At 35.7% G+C, this 21,760-nt stretch overlaps 1 protein-coding gene across 5 annotated transcripts in view; it reads right to left on the reverse strand.

The window, feature by feature from the left end:
• The window catches only part of LEPR (leptin receptor), a 108,533-nt gene that overhangs the window by 26,020 nt on the left and 60,753 nt on the right, over positions 1-21,760 (reverse strand). For all 5 annotated transcript variants that reach the window (XM_060304673.1, XM_030865861.2, XM_060304666.1 and 2 more), the window contains 12 exons: positions 20,236-20,380; positions 15,676-15,966; positions 15,399-15,516; positions 12,678-12,877; positions 10,123-10,271; positions 8,937-9,096; positions 8,737-8,819; positions 5,468-5,684; positions 4,464-4,646; positions 2,945-3,040; positions 1,458-1,560; positions 443-518 (listed from right to left, as the gene is read on the reverse strand). In XM_060304673.1, the coding sequence (XP_060160656.1) occupies positions 443-518; positions 1,458-1,560; positions 2,945-3,040; positions 4,464-4,646; positions 5,468-5,684; positions 8,737-8,819; positions 8,937-9,096; positions 10,123-10,271; positions 12,678-12,877; positions 15,399-15,516; positions 15,676-15,966; positions 20,236-20,380 (1,821 nt within the window). The remainder of the gene's footprint in view (positions 1-442; positions 519-1,457; positions 1,561-2,944; positions 3,041-4,463; positions 4,647-5,467; positions 5,685-8,736; positions 8,820-8,936; positions 9,097-10,122; positions 10,272-12,677; positions 12,878-15,398; positions 15,517-15,675; positions 15,967-20,235; positions 20,381-21,760) is intronic.

The following is a 21,760-nucleotide window of genomic DNA, read 5'->3' on the forward strand; positions in this document are numbered from 1 at the left end:
ATTTATATAGTTTTTAACTGATTTAAGTAATTATGGAGATAATTACAAGGGTTAAAAAATATTGATTCCAGCCTTTTCCTAAGGACAATCAATTTATACCAAAAAAGTATATACAAATATTTGTTCTCCACCAGATTTGACTCTAATATTCTAATATTCATTATATACTGTGACACAGAAGAAAGATATGTATTTATTAACTCAGATGATAAACTACCTATTGAATTTTTTTTGTCCTGGTTTCAAATCCCTGCATCTTGCTATTCTTGAAAACAAATAACAGATTAAATAGACTCATATTAAGATGAATTGAATAAAATAAGATTTAAACCTTATCCTTAAAATGTTTTAAACCTTAAAAATGTTTGAAGCTCTAGAAGGCATATAGCATCTAAAATGTGATCTTATATATTCTGGGGTTTAAAAAAACTGAAAAAGGGACCTTCTGAAAATTAAGTCCTTGTGCCCAGGAACAATTCTTGGGGTTTGGAACATCTTCCCAAAACAGCTTTTTCATCCTACAAAAGATAAACAAGGCATTAGAAGTAACGAAAAACATTCACATTGAAAATGTTAACAGTTAATAAATGTACAAACTAGAAATTTATCTACCAGACTGGTTATGCCTCAGTAGGATCAGATTCACTTTCACATGCTCTACCATGAAGATCTCCACCAACTTTCTGTCTAGACCAAAGTTAATGATCACTATAATAAACATAGCCAACTCTTATTAAAAACTGTTTGCCAGGCACTGTGCTAATAAATGCTTTGCACAGGTTTTTCTCAGAGAAAATTAAATATTAAATATGGCCATCAATTGAGTTTCAGAAACAATTCTACTGGATACGGCCCAATCAGCTCACTTGATTGAAAGGTAAATTCAGATTGTAAAATTACTTTTCCCTCTTCACTGCTAGAAGACAAAATTTTCTGTAGAGATTTGGCATGTGTGAAATAACCACAATGGTCCGGATCTCTCAGCACAGAGTAATGGGGCACCCAAAGAACCATCCAAGAAATTCAAGGCCATTTGCCAAACCAAACAGAATGGAGCCACTCAGCGCTGACGTTTAAAAAGCAGAATGCCTACTGACCATAAGTGAACTGACGGCTTCAGATAAATCTTCACCACTAAAGGTTCTCAACCTAGATTGTACAACTTTGAAAGCCATTCTTCTCACCTCTAAGAACATACTGTCTAGGATTTCCTATTATAAGCTTGTTATTTCATGAATGTATATACAGTAAAAAAAAAAACAATTTCTAATTTCTTTCCTGAGGCTTATGTGTACTAGCAAAACCGAGTGGGGTTTCCTGAAATCAGGTTTTTTCTTTTTACGCCATCTCATTGCCATCAAATACATATAAAAATATTTAGAACACTTCAGTGTTTCTGATTTGGATCTAAAATCAAGGTTTAAATATGTTCAAGATTTTAACACCAAGTACAATACCTTTGGTGTGATATTAACAATGTTCCAAGCAATAAGATGGAAGAGGAAATAATTATTGGCACAATTACATATAGACCTGCATCATGCTGGTGTTTTTCATCATCTGAAAAAGAAAAAATTCACACAACTCTGAAGCTTGAGGAAATAACATCTTTCTGAATCAGAAATTATAATAGACTTTTTTTCTGATTTCAACATAAATCTGAATGACCTTTAAAGATATAAAAATCAGAAAGAGGAAGATAAAAGTATAGCTTTGATCACATTAATAAAATTATTATTTTGGTCAGAATTATGCTTCTTGTAATTTAGCAAAACATTTTTTCAAAATTATTTATTTGCCAGCTCTCTCCATCTGGTCACTTTTAGATTATATGAGTCCAACTGTCAATAAAAGTTGTTATGATGACTCTTTGTTTCAGCATCTGCTTTTAGAGAAGGCAACCTACAACACCCACCAACCTCTATCTTGCTCACTCCAGACACATTGACCTCCTTACTGTTTCTTGAACCACAAAGCACGCTCACTCTTCAGGGCCTTTGCACTTACTATCCCCTTGCTGAAATGCTCTTCCCCTTTGTTCTTGCAGGGCTTTACCCAAATATCACCTTCACAGAGAAAAAGACCGTTTGGGGCCATCCTTACTAAAGCACCACATTTTAACTCCATCCCTTCATTTTATTTTGTTTCATGCACTTATTTCTATCTGACATTATATTATACATGATTTGTTTATTGTCTGTCATTCTTATTAGAGTACTGGAGTTTAAGCTCCATTTAGGGCACAGACTTATGTTCACTGTTAAATCCCTAGTGCTTAGAACAGTGTTCAGTGTATATTTGTTGAACAATACATGAATGAAGCTTTATAATTATTTTAATTCTAAAACCAGGTGAAATGTTTCTCTCTTGAAACTTCATTATTGGGTTGCTTGGATTTGAAGACAATCTGAAAAGTAACAGCAGAATCAAAATGTTCCCACTTCAAGTACAGTAAGGTGAATCAGAAATATAAGACACCCTGTGAACTTTTTTCTATAATTATTGCTATAGTTTTATTTTTAGAAAAAGATTTCCTTTAGAAGATGATTAAAATTTAAAGACTCATAAATATGAGTCAAAACATATTGTTTGGGGTAGGTGTATTTATATTAATTGTACAGAAAATTAATATTTTTCCAATTAATCTTTATGATGATGTATTTTATTGTATAGCTGGATACTTCCCTTTATTTTGTTTCCATCACCTTTTAGACTGAAATTTTTACTTACCAATACAAGAATACAATACCACGCCTGATTATTCTTCTTACCACCACCATGGAACCATGTACCCTTACTGCAGTCACCCATGAGGCATCTACATAAGACTCTGGGCTATTCCATGATTCCATCAGAAAGAAAAGAATCAGATGGCAGCATTACTGCTAGCTAAGGAGGAAACCACAAATCTGTGTAAAAAGAAACTAAAAGTAAACATTTTTACCTTGGGTGAAACTATCAATTATCTTCGGTTTCCCCACTCCCTCCATAAATATCGGGTAAAGACTGAACTGATACTTCTCAATGGGGATAAAATGATCTGAGGAGAAAAAATATTTTAAAGAGTCATTCCCACTGAATTAATATAAATGAGTGAAATCTATGTACAAAAATGTTAAGTGACTCTTATATTTCCATGGATGTAAAATTGATGACTTATGGGTTGAAACTGATGGATTAAAAACTGATGATTGTTACCTATGGATTGAAACTGATAATTAGGGAGTTTCAAAGACAATCTAAGCACTACCAATTCTACTGTAATGACAATAATTTCACAAATAATGTTTTAAAATCTTACCCAAAGATAGAAGATTGCAATTTTTCAAAGGCATGTTCCAGTGATAGCCAGTTTGTTCAAGTTCAGGGTGTAGGAGTTGTTTTGTTTCCCTTTCCAGGACAATACACTCTACCTCCTAAGACCAAAGCCAGCAATATTCCCTTTTCATAAGAATTTAGTTTACTTAGCCTCCCCATTCAAGGCAGCTGGGAGACTAAAGTCTCATGAAATCCCATGCAGAGAAGATGGGAGTGGGGACCAGGAATTACCTTATATATCCAGACGTCTAGATCTACGGAGGATGATCACCTTCATAGCAAAGCTCAAAATGGATCTATCAGTGATCTATCATTTTTACAAATGCTAGTAAGATATAAATATTATTCCACAAGAGATAAATCTCTTTGAAGCACAGAGAGCAACCACCTAGACAACAGTATAGTAATGAACTGGATTTAGTTCTCTATCAATAATTTGTTTCTATCTACCTTGATGCTAAATTCTAGGGTCTTTGCAATGAAATAGAAGTATGTGCCTTTGGGATGATGTTGTAAATAAGAACATGGCAATCCTTAGCTTCCCTGCTTAAACCTTACTCAGACTTGGAGACTCTGTATTGTGCACTAATATTTTGTATTTTAATCACCTTGTGGGGTAACTGGTCTACTTTGGGAATATTATGCTGGCTTATGATCCTCAGACCTTCAGCCTGGCCCTCCCACTCACTGCTAGTGGCATCGTAAGTTGGTACACAATTTGGGAAAACAATTTGTCAGTAGCTCTCCAAAGCCATTAAAATGGTTTTAAAAAAAGGTTAAGCTGGAAGCAACATAAATGTTCTCAAATAAATAAATGGTTTATGTAGATTCTGGAATAAAATGCTATACAATCATTTAAAAAATAGTTATAAGGATTGTGAACAAAATAGAAACATGCTTGTGATATATCAAAGGAACAAACCATAAGAAAAGTGGTAGATGATATGATTACAACTACATAAAATATTTAAATGGAAAAGGATCAAATGAAATAGCATTAAATGTTTGTAATAGGATGACAATTTAGGCAGCAAGATATATCATCTATATTTTTGAAGTTTTCATCAACTATCTTATTTGAATTAATAATCTGTAGCGTCATACTAATCCATAGGAGAAACTTAATTAAAGTACAGTAAGCTTACCGTGGACATAATACTTCTTAACAGAGGAAGGGATTCTAAGCCATTTAATTTCATTGTCTTCATGAAGAATTTTCCACTCAAGAATAAAATACATCAGATTGTAATCACTGGGTGATAGCATCCAGGAAAGAATTACACAACTGCTGTTTAAAGGATATGCACTGAGTGACTGCACGATATTTACTGTGGGGAAAACAAGGAAATTTATTTTTAAATTCAAAATTAATGAAGATCTCCTAATTGCCTTTAGGAACATATAACCTACTGAAAAGGGGAGAAGGAAGAGAAAGCAGACATTTATACAAATAAATAAAGCAGACATTTATACATGGCAATTATTTTTGTATCACAAGAGTCATATAAGCAGAGAGGTGTGGGAATATATGCTATGAGGAGAAATAAGATTCTACCTAAAATCCAAAAAAGAGATTTTTGGATATGGTCAAAAGGTGTTCTCTACTGTAATACTGTACAAGCCTATTAATCATTCTAATTCCCTCCAAATCTTCTCTCCCGCTGATGGAGTCAGTGCTTTCAAAGCACAAATCTGATCATTTTAACACACTCTCCTCAGAGTCCCACTTAAAAGCCTCCAGACTTCCGCACATGAGAACAAAATTCCTATCATGCCTACAATTCCCTGAGGGCCATGCCTCAGAGCCTCTGTCGGCCTTTCTGGACTTTTTTTGCACCAGCGCCAACCAGGTCTTCCTTCATATCCTCTCCTGGACTACAGGACTTTTGGTCAGATTTTTCCTCTCGCGGGAGCACTTCCCCCGACCTTCTGGGGAAGTTTAATTCCTCTACTGTATCCTCAAGAAAGCTTCTCTGACACTCAATACCAGGTTAGGCTCTTATTTTCTTTTCTTTTATAAAATTATACTCTTTTCCTGGGAACACTCTTCTCAGTTTGTAAATAGGCATTAACTTGCATGATTATTTGATTCATGTTTGTCTCATCTACTGGACTCTGTGAATGCAAAGTGAGGTGTACCTTTTCTTACCTTTGCTCATGGGCCATGAGAATGTTAAATTCAAATTTGCAGAAGAAGCACCAATTGAATTGACGGCCAGAACGGTAACAGAGTGTGCTTGCTCTGTCCAAAGGAAAGTGAATTTAGTGTGATTTCCTACATCTTCTGACCATGTTCCATTGCGGGAAGTATGATGTTTCACCACATATCTTCTCACACTGCACAATGAGTCATTTTTCATCAGGGGCTGCGGTAAACATAAAAATTGATTAGCTCAAGGGCTACAGTGCTTTTTATACTGACTGAGCTCACGGAACTCCTACTAAACATTTCCCATTGGTAAGCAGGGGTCAGGCCAGAGCGAGCACTGCTGAATTCAAGGCTGAGGTATGGGGCTCTGACCACAGTCTCCCTGAAGCCGTCTGGGTGGCTATGGAGCATGGGAAACTTATCTCCCCCCTTTTGGTTTTTTTCTTTTAAGACTCAAAGACTAAATCATTTGAAGATAATGAAGTATGGATACAAATAGGACACTTTTCCACCTGGAAGTCTCACTCTAATTCTAGAGAAAAGAAAGACTGAAAGAGAGTTGAGAGTTTCTTCATCTAAAAAGCAAAAAAGGAATAACCCTCTGTTTTCATAAAGCAACAACTAGAGAGAGTTGAAAAGATATTAATCATCACTTCTATTAATCCTGGTGAGACTGGTCACTCATTTTTTTTCTTCCCTTGATATGCTGCCCCTTCCAGTAACAGAGGCTATCAGGACAGTGTACATGGAACCCCAGAATTTGTGTCTTTAGTTAAAAAAATATCATACCAGGTCACTGATGATTCAGTGTAAAATATATAATTAGTCCAATTGTATTCATCCGTTCTACAGAATATAACAATATGTCCCACTTCCCCCATCACCTTCACCTGTTTCAGGTAAGATTTAAGTGCTACCAATCCCTTGTAAACCCTTAGAAAGCTTAACTCTATACAACAGACTAGAACAGTGCTTCCCAATTTTTGTCATTGAGATTCTTCTAAGTCAGAAATTGAGAAACATAAATACAAACAAACATAAATATGTCCCTGCAGGGCGTGGAAGAACCTGGGTAGGTGGTAAGATTTTAGCAGCCTCTGCAACAAATAAATGTCTGAAAACTCATGCAAATTTTGCATTTTGTTATTTTAAAAAATCTATGTCAGTTTTCATATACAAATATTTACTTTCGTAACCATCAAGTAAAATTGATGATAAAGTCCTTACTTTCTAGTCCTACAAGCTGCTCTAGGCTCATCTTGTGTTATTTCCTGCCCCAGCCCTATAACCGAGCATTTTTTCACAGAGCCCTAGTTCCTTTCATTGGAGAATAGTATTAGAAACAAATCTGGGAATACTCCTTACTACCAGAATATGGATTTCTCAACTTACAGATCAAGGAAATACGTCTGTGTATACTACATCTGTATACACACATATCTATGAAATTTTCTAAGTGAATCCATCTGTATCCATATTAAGCTAAACATGAGTTCATACTGATGTCTCCAACCCTAATCCATTACCACATGGATCATTCCGGTCTTCTCCTTGCTTGTCTGTAACCAATTCGACAGTGAGAAACCTGGGTCCTTCCTACCATCCATCATCCTATGCTTAATTGTTCAATTCCAGTTTGCATATCTAATGATACAAGAACAGTTAACCCATACCTTGTGAGAGAAATGACTTTATCAGCTAGGACACAGTGGTTATGTACAGTTTCTTTTGCCTTTAGTCTTAAGAATCTACTCATTAACAAGGTTACCTAGGCCTGAACCTTTTTCTCCCAACTCCTTCAGTAAGACTGTTCCATACACTTGTAATACAGTTAGTTTCTCTTACTGCAGTCTGGATTCCATCCTGGGATTCTCCAACCTCTTAACGATTTATCTTTAATTTGTATACACTAAGGTGTTTTCTTTGTGGTATAAGGTTTTATGAGTTTTGGCAAATGCATAATGCTATGTACTCACCAGGACAATATTATACAGAATAGTTTCACCATCATAAAAAATCCCCTGTTCTTCACCCATTCAAACCTTTCCCCATCAACCAAACCCCTGGAAACCACTGATCTTTTTGCCATCTCTACAGTTATGCCTTTTCTTGAATGTCCTGTAAATGGAATCATAATGTAGCCCTTTAGGCAGCCTTCTAGCTCTTAACAACATTCATTTAACAGTCATCCATATCTTTTTGTGGCTTTAGAGCAGTTTCTTTTTATCGCTGAATAATATTCCATTGTATGAAAGTACCAAAGTTTTTTGTAAGAAGCTACCAAACTATATTCAAAAGTGGCTATACCATTTTCCATTCCCACCAGCAGAGAATAAAAGTTCCTGTTGCTTTGCATGCTAGCCAGCAATTTGTCAGTTTTTTTGGATTTTAACCATTCTAATAAGTGTGTAGTGGTATCTCATTGTTGTTCTAATATGTATTTCCCTAATGACAAATGATGTTTGCTATGGATTGAATGTTTGTGTCTCCCTAAAATTCGGACCAAAAAAAAATACATTCACTTGGGATAGAAATCAATTCATTTAGGGGAGAGAACGCTTTGAAAATTTCTAAGCTGTATACTCATTGTTTTTGGAAATATCCATTGTGTATTTGCCATCATACAAAAAGAATAATCGGGCTTCCCTGGTGGCGCAGTGGTTGAGAGTCTGCCTGCCGATGCAGGGGACACGGGTTCGTGCCCCGGTCCGGGAGGATCCCACATGCCGCGGAGCAGCTGGGCCCGTAAGCCGTGGCCGCTGAGCCTGCGCGTCCGGAGCCTGTGCTCCGCAACAGGAAAGTCCACGACAGTGAGAGGCCCGTGTACCACAAAAAAAAAAAAAAAAGAATAATCTAAATGCCCTTGAGATATGTAGGGAAGGCCACGTTTACTCTGTTTAGAATTAAATACAAATGGAATTTTTGGACTTGAAGGAACGCTAGATATCATCCAGTCCAATCTTATGTTGACACAGATGAGGAAACTGAGGTTGAAGGGTCTAAGTGACCTTGTCAAAATAGCACTGATTAACTATACTATGTCAAGAATAGAATTAAAGTCTCCAAACTCCAGGCCAGTGCTCCCTCCATTCTACACCTTGGCTCTCTGTAATCACTTCTCCAAATTGAAATAAACTTGGGATTGCAGAGACCAAAAATGATAGAATTATTAAGTAAGTCTTTTTTACAATGAAGGCTTTTTTACAATGAAACAAATCTTTCAAGAGTATAGAAGTAAAATTTAAGAATAACATAAAAATCAGGAATACCTTCCAAAGCAAAGTGACATTTCTCTCTTTTTTAGTGTTGTCTTCATTAATTATTCTCCAAAATTCAGGTCCTCTGATAGGAACTGCAAAATAACAAGGAGCCCAAGTTGTATATGTGTTCTTGGAAGGATTACTTTTCAGTCACATTGGAAGCACATACTTGTGCATTTTTAAGACACGTTCACAAAATCTTTGCAAACCTTTTATATCCGTGACAATTGTGTAGGCTGGAGTACTCCAATTACTCCAATATCCCAGTCCATCTAGCCTCTTACAGCGCACCTGGACAGCATAGACTGCACACAGGTCTGGCACCGGGAAACTGGCAGATTTTAATTTTGCATCATACACCTCAAATACCTATAAAATAAGTCAAACTATTAGACTGATCATTACTAACACATATGTAGCTAAAGGGCCCTGAAGTGCATTTTATTTTAAACCCTAACACTATTCCAAAATTAAGAGAGAACTGACTGTGTTTTCTGGCTTTATAAATACTCTTATTAGGCTTGAATCATGAGCTCCTTCAAGTTAAGGATTGCCTCAGTCATCTTGTTATTTCCATCTCGTGACAAGATCTGGACTGGCCCACTTGCAACCTCACTTCCCAATCACTCTTTTACCCTATTACTAATCTCTGTCCACTAATCCTCTATACACAAAGACTTTTAAGAATTTTAACCTAGTGGTTAGAAAGGGCCTGCTGCAGAGAATCTTTGATATCCAGTCTCCTCAATAAGCAAGTAAACTGTCACATTTATTACAGCTGAACTCATTGTGATCTAATTCTATTCTAGGGTTCCTGCTATTTCTAGGTCTTTGCAGGCTGCCATCAGAAAACTGACACAGGAAGGCATCATATGCACACTTGCCACTATGGGTGTGATTCTGGTTGTTTGATAAAAGCAGCTTCTTCCAAAATGTGTCCCACTGAACATGCGTGTACTAAAGAACATTGTTAAAGGGAAAAAGATTCCTTGGTAAAATGAGTTTGAGAAACATAGGATGAAATAAAGTTACAAATGTTTCTTAAATTCAGGACTTCTCTAAACCTTTAATATGTAATATACCATGATTCTACACTAGGGACATATGGTGATTCAGGGTTTCTTAAACTTTATTAAGCCATGTGATCTTTCTTCAAGAAACATTGTATGGGACCAATGTACTATAAAACACATTTTGGGAAATGATAAATAGCAGGAAAGTTCATTTCTTAAAAGGGTTAGAATTAGATCAATCTATTTAATAAAAAGAGCTATGGAATACAGGAGGATGTACTTTTATGCCAATAAAATAAACCTTATGCAATAAAATTCTTAAACAGTTATAAGAAATAATATTTAGTGAGGCAAGCTGAAGAAATTTCCAGGTAAAAGGTACCTTCCATTGTACTTTTTTTCCACTTAAACCATAGCGAATCTGGAACTGAAGATTATTCTCTGGAAAGACTGGCTTCTCCCAAGATATTTTCAATAATCCAATTTTTACAGTAATTTCTGCTTTCACACTAGATGGAGGCAGTGGTTTCACTAGAAAATTTTTTTAAAGTATTATATAACAGTAATTTAAACAGTAACAATACTTTTAAAATGTTATTATGATGTTATAATATTCCATATCTTCTATTTGTAAAGTAACATCTCTTTCTCAAAACCTTCTCCTTCATTATCTCATTTGATCCCCTACAACTTTATGTGATACATAAGAAAGGGATTATCTCTATTTTGAAAATAGAGAGGTTGATTGAAAAAAGATCAATGCATCGTCCACGTCACTCTGCACGTTAACTGTAAGACCCGATTAGAAATGGAACCATTGGCTCTGCATGCAAAAGATACCATACTGATCATATGAGGAATATCAGTAGCAAACTCTGTTCTATATAGAGCTTTCATTAAAAGCAAAAAACTATACACCACATTCATTTCCACATGTGTGATTTTCAAAATCTTCTACTGTCTGTTAGGTATTTCTAGGTCAAGGTCAGAGGAAGTCTTCCAGAGTAAAGCCTTGGTTCTCTACAATCTGAGGAAAATAAGCTTTTTAAAGGGTAGAAATAGAGGCAAAGATGAACAGAACAGCAACGGCTTTAAAAAATAATAAAAGGCAACATACAAACTCAACGTATTTGGGAACTAACATCTCACAGCTCAAGCACAACAGTGTGAACCTCTGAAGCTACAGACTTCATCAACAATACTTCCTTAGACTACTGATGGCCAAAACACCTAAACTTTTTAATTACTATACAGTATCTCATGCTTATTCAATTCCTCATATGCCAAGAAGACGTTCTTCACCAACCAGTAAGATGACATATATTTCATCTCTTGAAAAGATAATTCCTCTTCAGGAAAGGAAGTATGAGCATTCAAGAGACCCAAACACATTAAAGCTGTGATTGCACTTGACGGAATCATATGGCTATCACATGTATATATTCCATGAATATCTAGTTTATAGAAAGAATGCTTTGAAGTACAATGGTTTATGTGATCCCCACAATACCCACATTAGGGAGGTAAAAGGAGCTTTCCACATTCTATAGGTGACAAAATAGTCACAGAGCACTTAAGTGACCAGCCCACGTTTACAAAGCTAGTAATAAGTGGAGCTGGCATTTGGATTCCAAAGTTGAATTTTCACATTGTTTTCTAGTACTCGGTAGGCAATATAAGTGCAATTTAAATGCCTTATGTTAGTACTGAAAAGAATAACATCAAAAATTGTTCAGATATCGAACTGAATCCATGTTGCAGTTGTCGTATAATACATGTGAGGGTATATCTGTGCATGTCTGTAGGGTAGGGAAGTAGGACAGTTCCTTGCTATCTTAGGATATTTAGTACCAGAGAAGTATTGCTTACAGTAAACTCATTTAAAATGGAACCAAACTAAACAGGAAGGGGCAGTGAGAGGGCAGATCAATTAACTGGGACTTCATATTGAAAAACTTTTTTTAATTATGACAACTTTATGCTATATTTAACAAAATATAGATTTGAATTCAGATGTGTACTAATTATTTGAAAATACAATGGATCAAATGTTAATTTCTGGTACAATTCGCCAACAAAATATTATATAGCATCAAAAGATACTCTTCTACATTTGCTGCAAAATCATAAATGGATCATTTCCCAAAGATTTCACAGTGGGGCTTCCCTGGTGGCGCAGTGGTTGAGAGTCCGCCTGCCGAGGCAGGGGACACGGGTTCGTGCCCCGGTCCGGGAAGATCCCACATGCTGCAGAGCAGCTGAGCCCAGTGAGCCATGGCCGCTGAGCCTGCGCATCCGGAGCCTGTGCTCCGCAACGGGAGAGGCCACAACAGTGAGAGGCCCGCGTACCGAAAAAAAAAAGGATTTCACAGTGATACTTAGAGTAACATATCAAAATCTCCAAGGGGTCTCTTATTCCTTTGAAATCAAAATATCCTTTTAAAAGAATGTTTAAAATGTTATAATGGATGTCATCATCCTTGTCTATTTTCTCTTTATTTCACTTGAGTTATTGTGAATCCTTCTGCTTCCTACCCAGTCTTATAAATTAAAGCCTTGGGCTATGACTACTCAGATTACAAAAACCGTCAGAATATCCAAATTAAACTTTTAGATTAAAAGCATCAAATATTTTCATAAGTACATTGGGAAAAAAACATAAAATAGTGCATTATTTAGAATAATATTACTACTAAATTTATACCCAGTGATCAATATAATTCATCAAATTATATGCTGAAAATCTTCCTATTATTGATTTAAAATAAAGCCAAAAGTATAAAACTTTCTAAGGCTAACTGTCTTTTCAATTCCACTGTAAGTAGGAAAAAAAATTTTTTAATCTAGTGTGATCAGAAAATTCAACAGTTACCCTGAACCAACCTGAATCCAAATATGCTAATAAAAATGAAGACATACATATAGTTTTTGACATACCCACGGAGTCAGGAATGACACATGTTGGTGGAGAGTCCAGTGAACCCAAGGAGTGATTAATTCTAATCCACATTGTATAGCCGGATAATAGAAAGATTGGCTGAAACAGGCATTCATAAAAACCATCTCTCTGCAAGTGGCAATCTTTCGGTTCAGATATGGGATGAATAGATGGAATATCAGAACAGTAAAGGCTGCTCCTTAAAAGATACAAAAACAATCAATAAATATACAACACTGATGAAAGCAATATTTGAGAATTCTGCTTTATTGTTTAAAATAGACAGTTTTTGCTCCATCTAAAAGTAGTTGTTCTTATTAGAAAGGCATTTTTGAATTCTCAGCTATAACACAATCTTTCCATGAAAAGAGAAAATAACTCTTCTTAAATATTTCACTAGACAGTAAGTGGGTACGCAAATGAAATAAATGGCAATGTTCTAACAGGGAGGTAGGGATCCAATTGGAGATAGAACTTACAACACTTTGGAAGCTACGCTAATATACCTAAGTGATCGAATTTTTAAAATAAAGATCACAAGTGGTAATGGGGAATTCCTGATATGGAAAGGAAGATAAATTCCTTGCACTTTAAATTCCACAAAACAAATTGAAAACATAATGATAGTAGATTGTAGCTTACTTGACATTGTCCTAATCTTTTCTAGCTCAAAGCAATATAATTAAAATAATATCAATTATTGACTTCTATATGGATCATATAGTCAGGTATATCACTTATTTTCTCAGAGAAGGAAATTAAGAAAATATTTTTTATCACTACATCCCAATCAACACTCCACCTCAGAGAATACAAAGCATTTCTCCTCTTCTTTGCAATAGCCCTTCTGCCATTATTTGCTTTAAATATGGTATTTAAGTGCCTAAAGTAGCAGTTACTGTTTCCATAAGAACGGGAGTAAGGAGGTTACAAGAAAATGAAAAATCTATATTTTTCTGTCTTTCATTTTCCATTTTTTGTGATTCCTTTTTCTTCCTATTTCCTCAAAATTACAACTGTTGTGTGTGTGTGTGTGTGTGTGTGTGTGTGTGTGTGTGTGTGTGTGTGTGAATCAGTGTGGTGGGTGGGGTTAAATGAGAAAGAGGGATGAAGAGTCATCTGTGCATAAAAAATAAGAACCATGACCTTGTACAGAAGCACACTAATAGTCCACTTGGAATCCAAAGGTTAGCATCATTATCGTCACGACAGATATAACCATTTATTGAATGTTTACCAGCAGAAATCATATCACTTAACTATAATTAAATAAAATGTCATTAATTCTCACAGAAACCCTGCAAGTCCTATTATTCATTCCATTTTACAGACAAGGAAATTGAGGCCTTAGAGAGGTTAAAAAAACTTGAACACATATATTCAGCTAGTTTCATGGTTCTTCTATAAATATTAGGAAGATAAATGAGTCCAAATGCTTATGGAACAGTTGTCCACAAACACCATTTTTAATGTGAAAATGCCATGGAAAGAAAGTAAAGACAGATTACAAAAGTAAAATGGTATGTCATGAATATTCTATTGATTTTAAAGTTCTCATATCGGGTAAGATGAAGACAGCTATGATTCCCACGTGAGAAACAAAGAAATTGCCTCATTTTTTTCTAATATTACTTAAGAATAGACTGGGAGCATTAGGAATAGGAATCAGAACACAGTATTTGAGGAAATGGATTTGTTTTTCAAGCAGAAATTTTAGATTTTAAGAATAAATGAGCACAAGCTATACAAATTGAAAGTCCCAGTACAAACTGAGACAGGGTGTTTAAGAGTAGTACACACACTTGAAAACTACTAAAGAATATTATAAAAATTGTCCTAACCAAGAGTGTTATTATTTTAGATAAAGGTCTCTGTAGAGAGAAGAATACTATAGGAAGACGATGACTTTAATTCTTTTCAAATCAGAGAATGGTAAAAAAAAAAAAAAAGCCACGCAAATTACTCTTTACTAGAATTGTTTAATCCTTATTAAGTAAACAAAGTTATAGTTACCAAAGGGGAAAGGGCGGGGAGGGAGGGATAATTTAGGAGTTTGGGATTAACAGATACCCAGTATTATATATATAATAGATAAACAACAAGGATTTACTATATAGCACAGAGAATTATATTCAGTATCTTATAATAACCTATAATGAAAAGAATTTGAAAAAGAATAGATACATATATATATATATATAAATAACTGAATCACTTTGCTGTACACCTGAACATTGTAAATCAACTATATTTCAATTAAAAAAAAATAATAATCTTACCTATTTCTAAAGACCATTCATATTATCTCTTACAATATCTGTACCACTACCTCCAACCTTTTTCTAAAACATTAATCTTCAGCAAATGATACGAGGCTTCTATAATCCTTGATATTCTCCTCTAGCCAATTCTCCAAGTCAAATTAAAATGTATAGACATTAATTTTTTGGATTTCATTTACTAACTAAAATGCAACTGTGGAGAATTAACTGATCATCAGAAAAAAATAATCTGAAGCAAAAACAAATTACAATCTTTTTGTGTGTGAATTTTTTCAAGAATCACCAATTTATTTAACCCTCTAAAAATTTCCTAATTAAGAATATTCTACCTTCCTCTTTTGGGAATAAATCTACAAGACTACTGCTATGGTGATATTCTACAGGAGATGTTTATCTCACCATATCCACAGAAAAATAAAACAGCAAAAATATACATACCTCTGATACCTCAACTGCAAAGTGCTTCCCACAAGTGATTGGATTGCACTGGGTGACCATCTGCAAGTCATTTTAGTTAAGTACCCATCAGTTTCACATGATATATTGATATTGACATCTATTTAAAACACATTAAAATATTACTATAAAGCAAAAGCACCAAAACATTTTTAATGAAAATAAAATTTCCTTAACATCTTCAATGGGACTCTAAGATAGAGTCCATGATAAAAATGTATCTCATGGAATAAAATGAAGAAAATCCCAGGATTCTTACCAATCACATATAACTCAGCATAGCGATGGTGGCACTCATGCTCATTGCAGCAGTACACTGCGTCATAGGTGAACTTTCCTCGGGGTTTGGTTGCATTCAAATTAGGAAAAGTAACTTTGCTAACATGGTCACCCACAACATCATACTGGCTTTGGGGAATTTTCTCAGCTAAATTCATCCACCAAACAATCTTTTTTGAGGAAACTATCTTGTTTTCATTTTTATAGATGCAGTGAAAAGAAACGTTAGACCCAACGGTTGTCAGAATTTTAGGTGGAAAGTATATGACATCTGTAATGGGGAAAAAAAAGGTAGGATGTTAGATGAAGACAGAAAACATCACGTAAGCAATTGATACCATGTAAAAAAGATTCACGAGGCATTCAGGATTATACTGCCCAAAATAAAATGAGTGCGCTGAGAGACTGCAGAACTGTAGCTGCCTGTTCATGTACAGTTAGTAAGTGTCCCAAGCATTCCCATTCCCAAGTGACTTGAGCCTCCATAAATGTCCTCAGTATTTTCTAAACACAGAGACTTATGCATTATAAAATATGTTTTAGACAGTAATTGTCACTTGCTAACTGATAGGCAGGAAATTAATGAAAATGAAATGTAGTCTAATTCCACAATGGTATGTCTTCCATCAGACTCTGCTTTCAGAATCAGTGAACCTTAGCGCAAGTTCTTAAGTCAAATCCGTACAAAACAAAATCCTGAAGAATAAATGGTGATAGCCACTGTCTCGTTTGGACACATGAAAATTTCAAGTAAGCAGGTAGAGAAATAAGCTTTAAATAAGAAAACTTGTTAGGAAATGTAAAATCAATGATGCACCAGTAAACAAAGCAGGCAAAACTGTAAATACTGTTCTGTAGTATCATTTTAAGTTATTTAGTGCCAGTACCCTGTGGTTGAGGACAAGGGGAATCCGTATTTTTCTAAAATATCATTTTTAATGCCTATACACTATTCCATACTACTCTTTCAGTCTCCTATTGTTGGAAACATAGTTTGTCTCTATGTTTTATTAGAAACAATAAAAATAAATGAATGTTTACATAGGATGGAATTATTTCTGCCATAGTGTATTACAAAGACAGGTTATTTCAGTTGTACAATTTAAGGTAAGCTATTTTCTGCTGATAGAATATGAATATCTGTTTTCATACATATTTGGATTACCCTCAAAACAAGTCCAAAAAGACCTTGACTAGTTTTTATTATTTTTCTCTTTCCAGTAATAGCATGCTAAACTCCAATGCCTTTATATTTATAATCCATATAAGATATTTGCATCTTGTATGTCTACCGTCAAGCATAAACAGGGAAAAATTTATTTCTTTATTGTAAAATAAGGAAAAAATAATGATTTTCTTCTCATGACCAAGTATCAATACCTTTACAGGATCTAAATTAATAAATTTTATTAAAAAAGGAAATTCTATTGATAAATATTAGTGAATTACTCAAAAGAACATAAATCATGGATCAAAACATTTTAGATAAGTTATTTTAAAATGTGTTACCATAGCTCCAGAAAATAGCTTTTTTTTAAAATTCTTGGAGAAGATTACCTATCTTTCTTTAAGGACAAAATATTTTCTTTAACCTGGTATAAGAGCTGCACAGGAAGTGTAGAAATTATCTAATATCTGTTTCTCCTCTTCTTTCACAGCAACAAGAATGCAGTTAATAAAGGTACTGCAAGAATTCAGCAATTCTAAAGTTGTTTTTAGTATGTAAATTGCAATATTCTTGTACTTTATAAGTTCTGGGAAGGTCCTGGGTTTTCCTCTAAAAGCCCAAGATCTCCCAACAGCTATAGAGAAAGAACCTATCCAATTCATTTTAAAAGAATCCATAAGATGCAACTTCCCTGGTGGTCCAGTGGTTAAGACTCCACACTTCCAATGCAGGGGGCGCGGGTTCCATCCCTGGTTGGGGAACTAAGGTCCCACATGGCGGGTGACCAAAAAAACAAACTAATTTTTTTAAAAAAAGACATAAGACCTACAAAATTAGAAAATAAAGGGATTCATACCCCATTTAAAAATAAATAAAATAATAATTCCTTGACTAGGAATAGTCAATGCTTCATTAACTGTGAACTTGGTAGGTTCACTTTTAATATATTAATGAATAAAAAGTAGTAGTTACAAAGGTACTGAGAATTAGCATTCTGTCTGCAGTAATACATCAAGTAACCTCTGTTTTTTTTAAAAAAAACAAACCCAAACTGTTTGAAAATGATAAGGTGGGTGTGCTAATTCATTCTAAACAAATTAACACCTCAGTCTTACAGAATATTTCTGTTTGGTGGATGCCGTTACAGCACCTATTAGTGAACAATGGAGGTGAATCTAATAATATTAGGTAACTAGACTTAAGGGACAAGAATTCAAATCCCTTTACACAAGAACAGGAAGTCTGCGAGTTTGGAGACATACTTTGCTGTTGCACACCTTTCAGGGAATAAACCTCAAGTGTGGTCAGCACTGTGAAGTGCAGACATTGCAGCCAACGTAACTCAGCAAACCTAAACCTAAAAAACCTAAGCAGCACTAAAACCTCATTTACCAGGAATCATGAAGGAAATGAGGTGTTCCACTAAAATGCTCTATGTAATTAAGCTTACTGCTTACTAGCTTTAAGAATCAATTTTATTATTTATTTATTATTTATTTTTTTTTGCGGTACACGGGCCTCTCACTGTTGTGGACTCTCCCGTTGCGGAGCACAGGCTCCGGACGCACAGGCTCAGCGACCATGGCTCACAGGCCCAGCTGCTCCGTGGCATGTGGGATCCTCCCGGACCGGGGCACGAACCCGCGTCCCCTGCATCGGCAGGCATACTCTCAACCACTGCGCCACCAAGGAAGCCCTAAGAATCAATTTTTAGTGCCACCAGAAATCTTGCATAATTATACATTTATGCATTTCATTGTTTTACTAGTGGTTACAAACATGAACTTTGGAATTAGGCTACTTTCTAACTGCATTAACTTTTACAAGTTATTTAACCCTATCTAACTTTCAATTTCTTTGTCTATGAAACAGGAATAACAGTACCTATCTCACAGGGTTGTTGAAAGGATAAAATGCTAGTACGTGCAAAGCACTTAGAACAGTGCCTAAACACAGGAGGCACCCTATAATTGCCAATATTATTGTTATTAATCAATAAGGAATTATCAATCTACTTCTACCTTTTATTTGTGATTCAATACGCATCACATCATTACAGTAGACAATACTGTGATAGAGAAATGTGCTTGGGAGATATGTATAAGATTTTCTCCCCACTCTTGGTGTCCTAGTCTACTTTCTATTTGGCAAGTTTCTGTCTTTCCCTTAATAATCGCATGGTACCACTTAGTGGCATAGGAGCTATCCAAGTTTGTTAAATTAGTAAGCTTAACTTTACGCTCACTGCTAAATCAACAAATTCTGCCCTTTGGAGCAGCCGTTTGCTCACTGTCTGGATTTATTTCTCACTTATTTTCCGGTTTTTCTGTTTGGGATGTCTACAGTCACTATAGGGACACACCTGTGTTGAATAAGTAAAAGGCTAGCTGTTAATGGTAATATTGTTAGATATTGCACAAGTTAAATGTGTTGAACATCTGCTGAGTGTTTTACACGGTACTTGCTATCTCCATATATCCATAATCAACCTGAGTGAGTTTGAGTAGGAATAATTTTTGCACATTTGACACATCAGACAACTAGTCAAAGGACCATGAACTGTCTTCCTATAGTCATAACCTGGTTTGTGCCAGGGCTAGCACCATTAGACTCCTGGACCTCTATGTAAAATATTGCACCTCAACTCCACGAGGGAGCTGTGAATAAATTGCAGTTTTTCTGATGTTAAAGATACCTTTAAAAATATGAAAACTGGGGCTTTCTTGGTGGCGCAGTGGTGAGAGTCCGCCTGCCGATGCAGGGGACACGGGTTTATGCCCCGGTCCGGGAAGATCCCACAAGCCGCGGAGCAGCTGGGCCCGTGAGCCATGGCCGCTGAGCCTGCGCGTCCGGAGCCTGTGCTCCGCAACGGGAGAGGCCACAACAGTGACAGGCCCGCGTACCACAAAAAAAAAAAAAAAGAAAAGAAAATTGAAAGTAAAAACTCTGAAAAGCAAGCATCTGGAGTGAAAAGAATTGCTTAATTATATATGTAATACTCAAATAAAATTTTAATACTTAAAAATCTCTGCCAAATAAATATATCTGATTTTCAAGTGTAAATTCAGGAGCTGTCAATACAAGTAGTGTTCTGAATTTGTAAATTTGGAACTATTATATTAACTCTATCTTTTGGGTAAGAAAGAGTAATTCAGCAAGATACTGCTATGGGTGCACATAAATGTGGGAGCTCTCACACAAGTTTTCATTAACAGGTTAAAAATTTAAATTGTTCAAAATTTAAATTAAAAGTTAATATGGTGTTCCTCCTTTAGGTTTACTGCCACAAAATTTAAGATGCATATAATATGCCAAAGGCAAATTCAAGAACCATATTCCCCTGTCAGTAGAAGTGACTCTTATAAAACCTACCTTGTGTGGTAAAGGTAAGGGGGGTGCTCCAGTCACTCCAGATTCCTGGGCCATCCAGTCTCTTGCTCCTCACCTGAACCTCATATGAAGACCCAGGAAGCACACTGTCTACTAGCAGAGATGTAGCTGAGACAATCTCATCAGCCTGTTAAATATTATTTGAAAACATCAGAGCATCAGGTCGGTGTGAAACCTTCACCAAAATTGATCACAAGCAGGTCTCAACTAATCTCACAGAATTAAAATCTTACAGAGTAGTTAGCTGGCCACAGTGGAATTTAAAAGAGATCAATAACCCAATAACAAATGTTTGACTGACAATAGTCAATAAAATTTTAAATAGCCTGTAAGTCCAAGGAAACAAATCACAATGATAATCAGCATTTAACTGAATGTTGACCTCTCAGAATTTGAGAGATACAGCTAAAGTCAGTGGGAAGCTTCAAGCCTCTGCTGACATCTGTAACACACATGGTAGAAGATGATGCACAGGGGTGGACAGAGAACTATAAGCATTCCTAGAGCAAAGTGTCCCAGAAGGAGGGCATGAATAATTTTAAGGACCCAAGGCTGATGATCAGCTATAGTGAATCAAAATATCTAAGAGACCCAACTGCATGAGACAACCAATGATGTACTCCAAAGATATTGAACTCCCTGGCTCATCAGACTGTGGAGCACCGCAGACTAAAAATGGCGAAAAGCATCAGAAATGCATTACACAATTTCAGATCACCTGTAGTTAAAATCCTATTATCTCCATTTTACAGATGAGAAAGCTAAAGCCCAGAGAAGCCTCAACTGCTTTTTCCATACATGACACTGGATTCTCATTCTGTTCTTTATGAATATAAAGTCTTAAAAAATTAGCCCAGATCTAAAAAGACAGATTTTTACCTCTAAATTAGATAACAATTAGTTTCACAAATAAAGTGCCAAAGTCTTTGCATGGCCCATAACGCTCTTTATGACCTCCTCCTCCCCTCCCCCTCTTTGATCATCCACTAATACTATTGCCCTCACTCACCACCCTGGCCTCCAGCTTCTCATCCAGCTTAGGGCCTCTGAATTGCTATTTTCCCTATTTAGACTCCAATTCTCCCAGATATCTACATCACCACTTCCTTCAAATCCCTGCTCAAATATCACCTTCTGAAGGAGACCTTCCCCTACCTCCATTTAATATTTCAACCCACCCTCTCCTGCAAGCATTCCCAAGCTCCCCTCATCCTGTTCTACTACACAATGGATCCTGAGTTCTTGGCACCTAGGAGGCGCTCAATACTTACTGAAAGAACGAAAAAAGGATTTGACACACTATACATGTTTGTACTGCATGTAAACAAATACATTGAGCAATAAGAAAAAATAAGGATGACATGTAAAATCAGAAACCAGAGAAGGTCTTTAGGTGAAAATATTATAGTTATGAATTCAATAATTCTGTATCTGGACTTCTTGTAGCCATTAGTTGTGCGTGTGTGTCTGTGTGTGTGTGTGTGTGTGTGTGTGGTGTTAATGAGAG

The sequence above is a fragment of the Globicephala melas genome, chromosome 1 (genome assembly GCF_963455315.2).
Source record: "Globicephala melas chromosome 1, mGloMel1.2, whole genome shotgun sequence".
NCBI classification, from domain to species: Eukaryota; Metazoa; Chordata; class Mammalia; order Artiodactyla; family Delphinidae; genus Globicephala; species Globicephala melas.